The 14,068-nt window shown below is 42.9% G+C and overlaps 1 protein-coding gene across 3 annotated transcripts in view; it reads right to left on the bottom strand.

Moving 5' to 3' along the window:
* The window catches only part of LOC148008705 (molybdenum cofactor sulfurase-like), a 101,259-nt gene extending 88,654 nt beyond the window's left edge, over positions 1-12,605 (bottom strand). For all 3 annotated transcript variants that reach the window (XM_087674046.1, XM_087674047.1, XM_087674048.1), the window contains exons 1-3: positions 12,250-12,605; positions 12,003-12,101; positions 11,473-11,531 (exon numbers count right to left, since the gene is read on the bottom strand). In XM_087674046.1, coding sequence (XP_087530172.1) covers positions 11,473-11,531; positions 12,003-12,101; positions 12,250-12,511 — 420 coding nt within the window. In that variant the 5' untranslated portion in view covers positions 12,512-12,605. The remainder of the gene's footprint in view (positions 1-11,472; positions 11,532-12,002; positions 12,102-12,249) is intronic.
* Between the last annotated feature and the right edge of the window lie 1,463 nt (positions 12,606-14,068).

Raw genomic sequence — 14,068 nt, 5'->3', positions numbered from 1 at the left:
AATGCGTATCATGAGAAAGGAAATGGAAAATGATATACAAGAGCGGGTTTGAGCTGAAATGATGGAAGAACTAAAAAAGAAGATGCAACAAACATTGGATGCACACACAGCAGAGAAAGACTCAATGATCTCTAATCTACAAGAAGAACTAGAGGAATACAAAAGAAACTGGACGCACAAAAAGAACCACAAATCACACCGGAACTACCAAAAGAAATGGATGTTTTAAAAAAGGATATGCACACCTATGCAAGTGTGGTGAAAGGCACCCAAAAGAAAATGGAGAATGTTGAGAATACTGTCAAAGAAAATGCAGAATGGATAGATGTGGCAAAAAAAAACAAAGGAATGCATGGCAACAAAGTGGAAGTTATGAATGCCACCTTGGAAGAAGAGGCAAAAAGACGGGCACGCGCACTCCACGTAAGAGTGGTTGGACTAGATGAGAAAAGCTCCCCAATTGAAGATGCTACAGCTCTTGCCACCAAAATTGGGGCTACAGATGTACCCATCATTGGGACTTGGCAAGTCAGAAAAGCTGACACAAAAACAAAAGTCCTCATCTTGAAGTTTGGAGACTTGGAAAAGAAGAGAGTCTTCCTCTCCAAGAGGATCGCTCTCAAAGGAGAAAAGATCTAAATAGATGAAGACCTCACCCCAGCCCAAATAGCCCATAGGAGGGAAAATATGCCACGTGTTGCCACGTGTTCTAGAGGCACGGAAAGCAGGTAAATGGGCTGTCTACAGAGATGAAAGAGTCATCATCACGGAGAAAAGGACAACATGACGATGCATGGCCTATGAGACCCTAAAGTTCACACTGTGGAATTGCAATGGCTCCCTTAAGACAGATGCAGGTTATTTTGAGGATACTTTCAAAGGGATAGACATTGCTATGTATACTGAGACACATCAATGTAAAGACAGCCGTCTACCTGATGTATATGGATATAGATGGGAAAGTGTATATCGCCCTCAGCCTAGGCAGCCCGGAGGGATGAGGGGATCAGGAGGTGTGGCAATTCTATTTAGAAAAGAGCTCCGAGGTACAGTCCAAGTGGTACATAGAGATGTAGAGGCAAGATACATGTGGATCAAGTTACGTACAAGCAGAACTCGAGACATGTATATTGCCATATGCTACTTTCCCCCTGCATAATCTAAGTTTGCCCCTAAAGAGGCATCCCCGTACACACCACTATATGAGGACATAATGAGATTTATGAGAATTGGGGATGTTCTACTAGCAGGAGACTTTAATGCACGCACAAGAAGCAACCAATCTGCTTTCTTTGACACTAGTGATGAGATGTTCAGAGATATTGCATTAGATGAAGTGGGATTAGTTAGATCAGTCCAAGATAGATAGATAACAGAATATGGAACACATCTACTGGCATTGGGAAGTGCACATGGTTTGGCCATCCTTAACGGGCTGCAACAGTGGCCAAGATCTAATGGTTTCACATGTTGGAATAACAAGAAAGGGTTAAGCACAATGGACTATTTGATTGGATCACGCAACTTGCTACCTGACATAAAAAGCTTTGAAATCTCAAACAGACCAATTGGATTAGCAGCAAACAATGCTATTCTAGCTTTCACAATGCAATATGGGCATATACACGAAGCACAGCCACACATACCAAAATTACCACGCTATGATTTTGTGGAAGCGACCTCACACATATACAGCACTACTGCGCGAGATGCATTGAGGGAGCTAGACACACAGGCCTCTCTGGATGAGTTTACAGGACAGTCGGCCGAGATAATACACACTTCAGCAGCCTACGCTTTCCCACACACTACACCGTCAGATAAACCTCCACGAGGTAATGCCCCACAAAATGGCTGGTATGATGATGAGTGCAGAGAGACACGAGCACGTTTTCAGCAAGAGGTGGCACTTGGCATATGTACGCATAAGCATGCTCGAACAATCTTCAGACGATTGGTACGCAAAAAGAAGCGGGAATACCTGAGCAGACTAGAAACAGAAATGTATTCCATGTTCTTGGGACAGGACAGCAAGAAAGCATGGAAAAAGATGCATGAGAACCAGTCACCCTTACAGATTACTAGACCGGATGATTGGCATGGATATGCTTGCACACTCTATGATGTTCCTGGCCAAGAGCCTATGCCACTCCCCTCAACCTCAAGACCAGCAAATTGCAGGATTTTCACAGAAAAAAAGTGAAGAATCCCATATGGAAACTGAAAAATGGAAAAGCCCAAGATCATGATGGTTTAGTAGCTGAACACTTGGCACATGCTTGTGATATCTTGGCACCAACGCTGGCCCACATCTTTAATAGGGCAGTTTGTGAGGGATTTCCAACCTGTTGGTCAGACCATATTATTGTGCCGCTCTTTAAGAGTGGAGACCCCGCGCTACCTAGCGAACTATCATGATTGGACACATGCTGGCCAAAATATATGGCTCTATTGTGGAACAAGCATTGAGTGAATGGGCTGAGATGCATGGCCTGAGATCAAAAGGCCAGGCTGGCTTCAGGAGGGGATATACAACTCTAGACCATATCTTTACATTGAGGGCAATCATCAAAGAAGGCAAGGCATTCAAGAAAAAGATCTACTGCTGTTTTGTGGACTTTAGCAAGGCCTTTGACACAGTGCCACGTGCTAGACTCATGAGAAGAATACAAAACATTGATGTGACTATAGAGATATAGTGGAGTATCTATGCCTTGTATGAGACAGTGACGGGCAGAGTACGAACACCTGAAGGCATCTCAGATACAATCAATAGCACCATTGGGGTGAGACAAGGCTGTCCACTTTCACCGACACTATTTGGGTTGTACATAGATGAAATTTCAGAATATGTGGACAGAACCGGTGGAGCCGGAGCCAGCCTAGCTGGAGTGCTGATACCATTACTGCTTTATGCCGACGATATTGTACTTATATCCGACTCACCTAAGGGACTAAATAGACACTTGGATGCATTATTAGCTTTTTGTAGAGATAGAGATCTTAAGGTAAACCTTGGGAAAACTAAAGTTATGGTATTTAACACTTCAACTGCTTGGGTGACAAGAGCTAAGCACCAGTTTACTTTTAATGGAGAGCCAGTGGAGATGGTTAGGCAGTATGTCTATTTGGGGGTCACATTGAAGGGACCACAGTTCTCTTGGAGAGAGACATCAGAGGCTCGTTTGGCAAAAGCATATGCAGCCTTAGGTGCATTGGAGAGGCAATGTGCTCACATACAATTTCATGAGCCGCGCACCAAATTGTGGCTTTTTGACACCCTGGTTAGACCCCCACTCCTATATGGGGCAACTATTTGGGATCCGAGTCTCTCTCACACGAGGAGACAGCCTTTGGGAGACCAGGATGGACCAGAGAATGAATACTATCATGGGTGGGAGCATATGGAAAGACCACTGGTCATGATGATCTCACTTATGATACGAGCGAAGAGCTCGACCCCACATGAGATTATCAAAGCTGAGTTGGGAGCATCACCCATGGTGGCTGAGGCCTTGATCCAAGCAGTGACTTTCATACATAGACTATGGGAGCTCCCCCAAGATAGATACCCATGGCTAGCCCTGGCCTCTTCTAGACAACTAGCAACAGATGGTGACAGACGTTGGTATGCTCAGATGAGTATATGGATGAGTCTACATGGGCTGCAGATTGACAAACTACCCCCCTTTGACTATAGCCTGGATTGCCCTACACTTGACCTAAGCTGATAAGAGCTAAACCATGTGATCAGAGTAGACATATTGAAGTTAGATACGGAGAAGACCTGGATCCGACCCCCCTTCCCCCATGGCACGAGGATGGCACACTACCAGACCCACTTCCTTCAGGTATCTAAGGATGGTTTCATCACCCGACCCAATTACATGGACACACAGCTCCCTCATGGACTACGCACAGTTATTGGCCAGATCCGCACCTCATCCCACTACCTGAGGATTGAGACAGGCAGATGGGAGGGTATACAGACAGAGGAACGCATATGCCCACTATGCGACAGCCAGAGACGAGGAGCACTACATCTATCGATGCACTGTATATTATGATATACAAGGTAGATACCACTCTCTGTTTCGAGAGGGTTTTGGACCCCTGAGACGGATCGTGCAGTTTGAGGATCAAAGATACTTGGGATTCTTCCTCTTGGAGCTCCAAAGGCGCAGAGCAACAATTCTACGGAGTAGGAGGCCCCCACAGCTCGGCTCACATAGACAGAGAGCAGTCACTGACTTTTTCACTGATACACGACAAAGTATGGCAGATACCACTACTACTGTCACACAGCCTACAGGAGTACATCATCATTGGACCTCATCTTCTGTAGGTGTCCCTTTGGATAGAGCAGTGGCACTTAGCCGGTCTAGGCACCCACGTCCACCCGGACGAAGGCCTAGACATCCACACCACAGACAAATTAAAGCCATCATTGAGCGCCACAAGAGACACATGCTGAGACGCCTCAGCCATGCAGAGATACACCTCCTTAGAGGACAAACATCTCATTGATGGAGAGTCTTCCTTTTTCTACTTTCACTTTTAGATCATTGACATGTTTCCCTTTTATAGGACACTATTTCATTTTTTCAGTCTTATAGGCATGTTTTTCATCTTTTCTCGTTCCAGATGAGAAACACACCATCATTGTATGTATTGCTTTGGTCTCATAGGCCACATTGGCCTTTTAGAGACGTTAATATACTCTCTCTCTCTCTCTCTCTCTCTCTCTCTCTCTCTCTCTCTCTCTCTCTCTCCGTATCCTTCAGTTGCGCACTCTCACAAACCATGCCCTCCAAGAGTTCAAAATCACTAAGAGGGATGATTTGACTACCAAGTTGACTAAGTATCGGCGATTTCTCATGCTGAATTCACCACAACTAGCTTGCCCAAAGGAGATGATGATCAAGTCACTTTGATCATGAACAAGCTGCCAAACCAATACTTCAATTTTATCCAACAAATTATCTCACAACCCCAATTACCCACCTTCTATGAGTTTTGAATGTTAGCTACTACGTTATGCTTGGTTGTTTGATTAATTTAATCAGAAGCCCCAATTTTTATACTCTGAAGGAGCCTTGACTTTCCAGAAGGTGAAGCAAGGTGGTGGAAAAAACACCACCAAAACTGAGTCAAGTAGTGAGGAGCAAAGTATCTCCCCTCCAATATTAAAAACGGGTTGGCAAAATGTCCCAAAAAAGAATGGGTATATTATCAACATTGCCACAAGGTTGGCCCTTTAGACAATGAGTGTCGCTCAAAGGCTAAGGGCAGTCCACCTAAGTTTAGACCCTCTTCCCCAACTAGGAACTTGAGCACATCTATATCTTTTGGGGAGGTGGTTGATCATGCATTGGGATGCAGCTATGGATGAGGAGATGGTTCCATTAGAGGCAAACAAACAATACATGGGATAGTGTCAAGGCAAGAAACTATTGATTGTAAGTAGGATCTATAACATTAACCATAATGATTATGCTTCTATTAACACGTATAAGGTAAGGTTAAATGCTAAAGGCTATGCTCGTACATCTGGCATAGACTATGAGATGTCCAATCCAATTGCTAGAATCATGACTAACATGTAATTGCTTTTGGCAACAACCAACATTTGTACTTTACATGAGATGGACGTAAAGTTTGCCTTCTTGCATGATGATTTGCAAGAAGAGATGTACATGCAGCTGTTGAGCTAACATAAGCATTACATGCTAAATTAGCCATTTAAACAACCCCAAAAATGCTTAATTAATTAAATCCCTAAAATGGTGTGCAATTCGAGAGAGTTTTTATACATTGCACAGTACGAGATTCCGAAACTTTCTATAAATAGGCCAGCTACCCTCCATTCAGCCTCACTCTTGGTTTTGCAAGCTTCAAGAGTCCCACATCTCATCTGTGGAGAGCATCGTGGTTAGAGCTTCCCATTGTTGTTTGCTACAATCTAGCACCTGATTCCAACCTCCATCACCCACATCCAACTATCGGTTACTGATCCTGTCACTCCCAAATTTGCATTTGTTGCCAAGTGTTCACTCCTAGCTGCTAGCATCATCATCTAGGTTGCCTTTGCTGTTATTTGGGCCTTCTAGAGCTGTCACCGTCATCCAAGTGCTATCATCTACACTAGACTACCTATGTTTCATCTTCTCTCTCCTCCACAAGGTCATCCACATTGTTGCCTACACTCTGCACCCTATCGCCCACACAAGAATATTTGTGTTTGCCTCCTACAGCTATCGCCAGGCATTCTCTCTCCTCCACACTACTTTCTTGGAATTAAGGTGATCAATTGTATTGATGATATTGGTTATCCCAAAGATAGTATGGCTTGGATATATTATCCAAGTGCAATATAACAGCACATAAGCCTATTTCAATGCCATTGTATGAAAATGTAAAGTTGAGTACTAATATTGGAGGTGAAATAGAAGACCCTACTATGTTTAGGATTTACATGACTATCATAAGGTCACACTTAAGTTATGTTGTTAGGATTGAGTCGGTTTATATAGGTACCTAAAAAGCCTCATTTTGAATAGTTAGACGCATACTTAGGTTTGTAAAGTCCATTTTGCAGGATGGACTTTGAGACAAGTAAGGATCTATGAGTAGTTAGGTACACAAAGGTAGACTATGATGGCAACATACTAGATAGAAAGTCTACCAATGGCTTCATGTTTTCACTTGGCAGTGCAACAATTACTTAGAAGCAATCTATAGTTGATTTGTCCAATATAGAGGTTGAATATAGGGATGTTGTTTTGGCAACATGTGAGATTCAAGAGAGGGTATTCTACTCTAAGTCATCATAGAGGAGAGCAAAGCATATGAAAAATGGATCCATTGTTACTCGATGAACTTAAGCATATGACATTATAGAGCCAAATTGACATAAACTATAGAATCATAGGAGCCTTGTTGAGATGCAGTACGGTGTGTTTGTATTATATGAGTCAATCATCACATGAGGTATCCATGCTCCATGAGGAAAGTCTAAGAGATTATCAATACCTTGGGGGAAAGTATGGTTGTTTGCTAAGCTCCCTCCCCAACTTGCTCTCCTTGAGCTATGCATTGATAAGATGTTAGATTATATTGAAAAAACTAGGAGTACATGGAGTTGACTTTTCTTTTCTTTTTTTTTAATTGGTGGGGTCGGCTTTTTTTTTGGGGGGGGGGAGGGGGGCAATGGTGGTGTGTGAATATTAAGAGCTTCACCACTACATGTTGGTGATATTATGTTCATCTTTAATACTCCAAAGGATCGCATCGACCCCTACATGCATTGCATGTCTTCTCCCAAGACAAAGACCTCACAGTGAACCTAGGAAAGACCAAGCTTATGGTGTTTCACACCTCCACCAATGGATTTGACAATCAATATTTCACTTTACATATGATAGTCAAGCTGATCTAGAATATGTCTATTAGAGGGTCACTTCGTTAGCAGATATGTCAACTCATGTGTGAGTCTGAGCTGTAGAGGCTTGGGCGTATTATTTAGGCTATTCAAAGTATTTTTTATTGTGTCATTTTATGGTCATATTGGGTTTATTGCTAGCCAACCCAACACATTTTATGGCATTATTCATGCCTATTTATTTTGGGCTCCTCCTCCTCAGTTGGTCAGTTCACCACTTGGAGGTCCTGTGGAGAGAGGAGCCGGTGCTAGTGCGTATGTAGCCAGTGACTCACTGTTGTATGCAACAGTCTCGTGTCTGATATATGGATTCCATTTCTTGAGCATACATCCAAGTTCTCATCTGTATTGTGTTTTTTCTTTCCCTTTCTCTCGTCTTGTGTTTCAGCAGTTTATTACAGCTTATTTACACTTCCATTGCTGCACCACTTTTGACATGGTATCAAATTTCAAGATTTGTGCTCTGGCTGTGTTTCCTTGCTGATTTCAAGACTGTTTTCACCCTTGCTAATCAAGTGATTGCTGCTCCATACAAGCGACCTGTTTTACCTACGTTTTTTGCAAATTTGCCATCACCTGTTATCTACAACCCCTCTATAACCTGCATTTTCAGTTTTCAGGCTGTTGCGACAATTTTTCAGCCTATTTGTGGCAATACTCAGCCTGATTTTGGTGTTCTTGACTCCTTCCTGGTTGGGCGACTGTACTTTCAAGCCGTTTTTGCTGTTTTTGGCAGTTTTTGACTGATTTGTTGATTTTTTGCAGCAGCTTTTGTCTTCTTTTGGCCAGATTTTGGGTTCTACTGTATGTAAACTCATGTTTTTTGCAATCTATGCTCCTGTTTTGGCTGTGTTCCCTCTCCAAATACCTTCTTTTCTCTACTTCTCTTCTCAATCCTCTACAGATGGCTCCTCCATGCACATCCACTGATGATGCGCTACATGGAGATTCCCATGAGGCTTTTGCAGCATCAAAGAGGGGTTCGAAGACGAAGAAGTCGAAGGCCCAATGTTACCACTGTGGCAACAAAGGTCATTTGCGAAAGGACTACAAAGCGTTAGTGGCTTCCAGGAAGAAAAAGGAGCAAAAGACAAAGCGGGATGCAAACTTCTCCAACGAGTCATTATCTACCTCAGATTCCTCAGATCCTCCAGCCAAGGTGAAGTCCAAGGCGCGGAAGAGATCCTCTTCTTCAAATCGCGGGAAGGGGTTAGTGGCTATCACCAGGTGGTGATACTTTTTACAGTTGCTTTTCTTATTTACCCCCAGAGTTCTCTTGGAATAAGTGGAATCTTTGCATGGCCAGAAGAGGTAGCCATTGGGACAAATTGGACTAGTGGTTTGTCTGAGCCTTAGGACTAGTTCCATATTGAATGGGAATAAATGCCAGTGGTTTGGGACTGTGTGCTTAGCCACTGTGTGCTTAGCCACTGGAGATGGTGCAAGACAATGAGCTTGGCCAAGATAGAATGTGCACATGTGAGAATGCTCACGGAATAAAAGTCACTGTAACTGAGCCACTTTACACTTTTGATGTGGACGCAATGATAAAAGTTGCACAGAACAACTTGAGGAATGCGGGGGTCACCATCCCTAAAATTTAGGAAGTTACTATTTTTGGACCCCTGAATCTGTTCACGTTATTGTCTTCATTTTTACACGAGGATTAATTCTCTGGTCTGTGCCAAGGTCAAATTTTGCACCGATCATGGAGAATTTTAGACTGGAAGGTCTAAACGGGAAAATTGTTACATGTATGCCATGTGGCACAAATTCTCAAAAGAGAGAGAGAGAGAGAGCATTAAAAAAAAACGTAATAGGCATAAGGGGCAGATGGGAGAATGAAGTTTTGAGGAGCTGAGGGCAGATTGTTGCAAGAAAACCAGCCATGGAGAGTACTTCTACGTCTCTGACTCAAGCACGGAGGTAGAGCTTGCTCCCTCTGATCACCTCTCTCTCTATTCTCAAAAGAAATGCTTTGCATGATGGATTGATTCCATCGAAGATACAATTCTGTGTTTTTTTCTGCTCATGCTGAATAAGAACAGTGAACTCTACACAATGAGCTCTGCACATGCTAAATCGTAAGAACAATGAACTCTGTTCATGCTGCATAAGAACGGTGAACTCTACTCATGCTGAAGAAGAACACTGAACTCTACACATGCTGAACAGCAAGAACAGTGTGCTGAACAGTAAGAACAGTGAATTCTGCACATGCTATACTGTTCCTATGCAGCTGGGATTTACTTAGAAGAGATGAAAACCAGCTATTCACAGGTTATGTATTTTGGAACATTACCATTTTTGTAATTTTCTATCTTTAATTGATAATAAAATACCGAGAGGGGCGCCGGTCTCCGGGGCCAATCTGGTGCTGAGCAAGGGAGAGAGGTTGCTGTTTGTGTGTGTGCATGTAAAGTCCAAGTGTTAATTGAAGGAACTACTGCTTTATGTGAGTCATAGACCGGTAGCAATGGCCCCTTCCTCAGCTACTTTCTGGTGGTGGTGATGCGGTCATCCCTCAGGACTCTCCAGTGCCAGAGAGGGAGTGTGAGAGGGTGGTGAGATGGGGCAGTCGTGCCTCATCTTTATCTCTATATAGATGCACAAGATCCAGAGAGGGACATCCCTGACGCATCGACAGAAGTCTAGCAGGTACAAATCCTAGAGCTAGGATTGACATCTAGATTCATCATGGGCCGGTAACTTGACAAAGCAGGTGGCTTTCGTCTGGAGCTCACATGAGGGGACACTTTGGCAATTTGGCCAAAGAAGGGGGATCCATGGTCATTTATGCGCTGCGGCATTGGTGATAGGATGGTCACGTGTGCTACTTCAAAGACATTGTTGACAGATATTGAGAGCTGCTATGATCTTCTCTATTTTCAGGAGTTGGTACGATCAACATCAACATCAACATCAGGTTCTCTCCGAGGTACCTTGGTGGTGGCTTGATCACCCACTACTTGGGTATCCATGATTCTACTCAGTGGTTCTATGTTGTATGGTTTCTGATTCATTCTCATTGTTCCATTGTATTGTATCAGATCACCCATGATCTGAGAGAGGGTGTTAGCAGATACGTCAGCTCATGTGCGAGTTTGAGCTTATTGCTGGCCAACCTGACATATTTTATGGCATTATTCATGCCTATTTATTCTAGGCTCCTCCTCTTCAATTGGTCAGTTCAGCATACATCTGAGTTCTCATCTATATTGTGTTTTTTCTTTCCCTTTCTCTCATCTTGTGTTCCAGCAGTTTATTACAGCTTATGTTTACGCTTCCATTGTTGCACCACTTCTAACACACTTTTGTAGGCCTAAGATTACACATATTCAATGAGCTCTGGACTCATTAATACACCACTCATACTAGCATTCTTATATGGACCTCTATCTAGGGGTCTAGACTCTACTACTAAAGGAACCACACGATAAAAGGGAGGTTGGGTGGCAGCATATGGAGTGGCCCCTCATGATGAGCTACAAATGGTCATGAATAAATCATCAGTAAGACAAAGAGGAGATGGAAGCATCACCTTTCGTGGCTCATGTCCTTTTCAAGACTGTGACTGTTAAACAGAGGCTTGAAGTGTCTAAAGGTAAAGATTCCTAGACTTGGTGTAGAGTCAACCAGACAGCTAGCATTGAAAGGTGATACAGAGACCTAATATGCTCAAACAAGCACATCGCTGCAGTTACATGAGCTACATGTGGATCACCTCCCAACTCTAAGTATAGCCTAGAGTCTAGATCCCCCTTTGTTAGTCCTCAGTCGAGAGGAGCTTACAATTCAGTTACACATGGCAAGTACCTCGGTCTCACCTACCAAGCCACTAGAGACAAAGATGGCTTCCCACCAAGAGGATTCTCTCAATCTGTCTCCTAATAGTGCTCTAGCATCCACATTGTTACCCTTGTAATGGTCACCAAACATCAAAAGCTTAAGAATGAAATTGCAAAATTCAGAACCCAAAAACAGCAGTTTCATAACAATATATGTAGGTGACAAGCCATAAAACCAAGTACCTCTTGACGAGCTTGTGTTATAACATCAGATGAAGTGGTGCTGCAAGCACTTTGGCTATCTTGTAACAGTCAAGGATGATGCAAAAGAAGCACACGAAACTAATCTTTGTGACGGATTTTGAGCATAAAATCAAAGTCTAGCATAATAGTCAGCTGTAAATTGAAATAAATGAGTTATGAAACGATCAAACATAAACAACCTCTATCAGGAAAAGAAAATAGATAGCAGGTAGTCATTTACTAAGCCCAGATTAATTGTCTCGGGCAACAAATGCACCTGTCTCACATTCCAAAATAGATGCAAGCTAAGCACATCATCTCATAAAATCTTGTAATCAATTCTCCCCAAGTTAAGAATGTGTGAACCTGTTATGGGATTCAAATATTGAACAGCATTGTACAATCTCGGCTAACTTGATTTTTCAAAAAACTGTTAGAAAAGAAAAAAGACGGTCTCAGCAAAATCAGCACAGGTTCGGCTGGAAGCAAATTGACTCTCTGAATTATATTAAGGTCACAATCATGGATACGGGGATTGCCGTAGACATTTGTACGCAAATCTTCCAAGGAGGAAACAATTTGAGATTCCGCATAGAGAGTAGCGCCTGCATGGTCCAGGTACACCTCTCCTGAAGACAAACGCATGAAGCATTCGTAATCAGAACCTTGCAGGAAATTTTCAAGGATCAATGGCAAAAAATACATTTTCCCTCTTCTATGAGAACGCAAAGCAGTATATGATGAATCTGGAGCGCCTGTAAAGGAAAGCTTCATTACCTTTTAGCCTGGAGAATTCCTTGGTACGAAGCTCGTCGATGGAGATTGGACCTTCAGGATAGCCATATTGCTCCCTGTACTGGGAGAGGAACTCAGCTTTGCGCGGGTCCTCTTGCTGGGGAGGAGGACTAGCAGGAGCACGGGATGATGATCGCCTCGTGTAAAGGCGAAGGAGAAATCTCACAATCAGGATGGATTTCAACAGTAGAAGAAGCTTATGCAGGCTCGAAGAAGACGAAGAGCTGCAGGAAGGAGCCGCCATAGCTCGCCTGATATATGATTTGTCGCCATGATGGTGCAATGCAAATTTTATCAGAGCCGAAATTCGGAGCCGTGTTGCTCCACGTCACAGACTTACGTGGCACGGATGTCAAAAGTTGTCGTAGCCAACTTGAAAGCACAACGATGAACGTGCTCGTGTGCCGTGTTATTTAAGTCGGTCTTGGCCACCAACTTCCAAAGTTGAATGGATATCCCCTTTAGGGCCCAAGTTGCACCAGTGCTAAGAGCAATAACACCAGTGGCTGGCAGGTTTATCTCCCCCCCCCCCTCCCCCCCCAAAAAGAATAGTCGCGCCATGAGGGTAGCGGGTCAAGACGTCAATGACAGTTTTGTAGAAAGAAAAACTAAAATCTCATTGGTTCGTTATCTATAGCTAATAAAAAAGGTAACAACCGCTACAAAGGAGCAACCAATAGGAGCACAGTGAGAGCCTGAACCTTGCTAGCACTGAGTTAGAACCTCATTTTGAGATGCTAGGAGGGGGAGGTGGGGGTTAACTTAATCCCATTTCCCCTAGCCACAAGAGTGTGACCATAGGGTTAGTGGGGGGAGTAGCACTCCAATCACCCCTCCAACCCCGAATGCGATGGGGCCCTTATATATATCACCAACCTCAAATTATGAAGGAATTAGTGTCCATGCACGAGGGTTAATATCAATTGAATTACATTGGAATTTAGTATTGAAAGTGTTAAATTTGTATCGCAAAGAAGAAATCAATGAGAGTTCCTCATTGGGGTAGCTAATGGTATCCTTACAAAAATCTGAAAGGTTCTCAAGGGATACACTTACTGGAAAATCTGGCTTTGAAGAAATGACGCTATGTTTCAAGGTAAATTTTCTACACTTGCTCTAAAGTGGCCTCTTATCTGTCACATTAACATTTTTGAAGCAAGACATTATCAAACAAACCATAAAACTAGGGAAGAAAAGCCCCATTTCCCTAAAAGAGCTAGACAATCCCTAGAATCTAGATGAACCAAGATGAAGCAATTGTTAGAGTGCCATATATCCTTCATAGCATAAAGAGAATGTAGAAACAAAATACTAGCTCCTTTTTTCCTTTGACTATTGTACTTGATCTCTATGAATTGTCAAATTTGGAAAAATAAAACTTTGAAATTTTGGGAGAAAGGATCTCCCATTCAACTAATACGATTAAAAACCCATGCAAAATCTAAGGAAATTTTGTTGGGGGTAAAAGGCGTCTATGCCTAGCCACCCATGTATTAGTTACATTGGCAATACCACACCATGCATTAATTACCCACACCATGTATCGATTACCCGCACACCTATTTCTATAAGTGGCAAGCGCCCATCATTATCACTTTATTCTTTATTCTTTTAGTGACATTTGAATAAAGGGAAGGTCGGTCACACATTGTGATTGTTGGAGTTTCCACATCTTCTCTCTCTCTCTCTCTCTCTCTCTCTCTCTCTCTCTCTCTCTCTCTCTCTCTCTCTCTCTCTCTCTCTCTCTCTCTACCATAGCTCTTGCTTCAGCTCCATGCTTCCACTTCAAGGCTCACTCCCT

The sequence above is a fragment of the Lygodium microphyllum genome, unplaced genomic scaffold (assembly GCF_053477565.2).
Source record: "Lygodium microphyllum isolate KBCC unplaced genomic scaffold, Lygodium_microphyllum_v1.1.10 scaffold_76, whole genome shotgun sequence".
Taxonomy (NCBI): domain Eukaryota; kingdom Viridiplantae; phylum Streptophyta; class Polypodiopsida; order Schizaeales; family Lygodiaceae; genus Lygodium; species Lygodium microphyllum.
The sequence above is the reverse complement of the archived record's forward strand: the minus strand, read 5'-3'. Positions and strand labels throughout refer to the sequence as shown.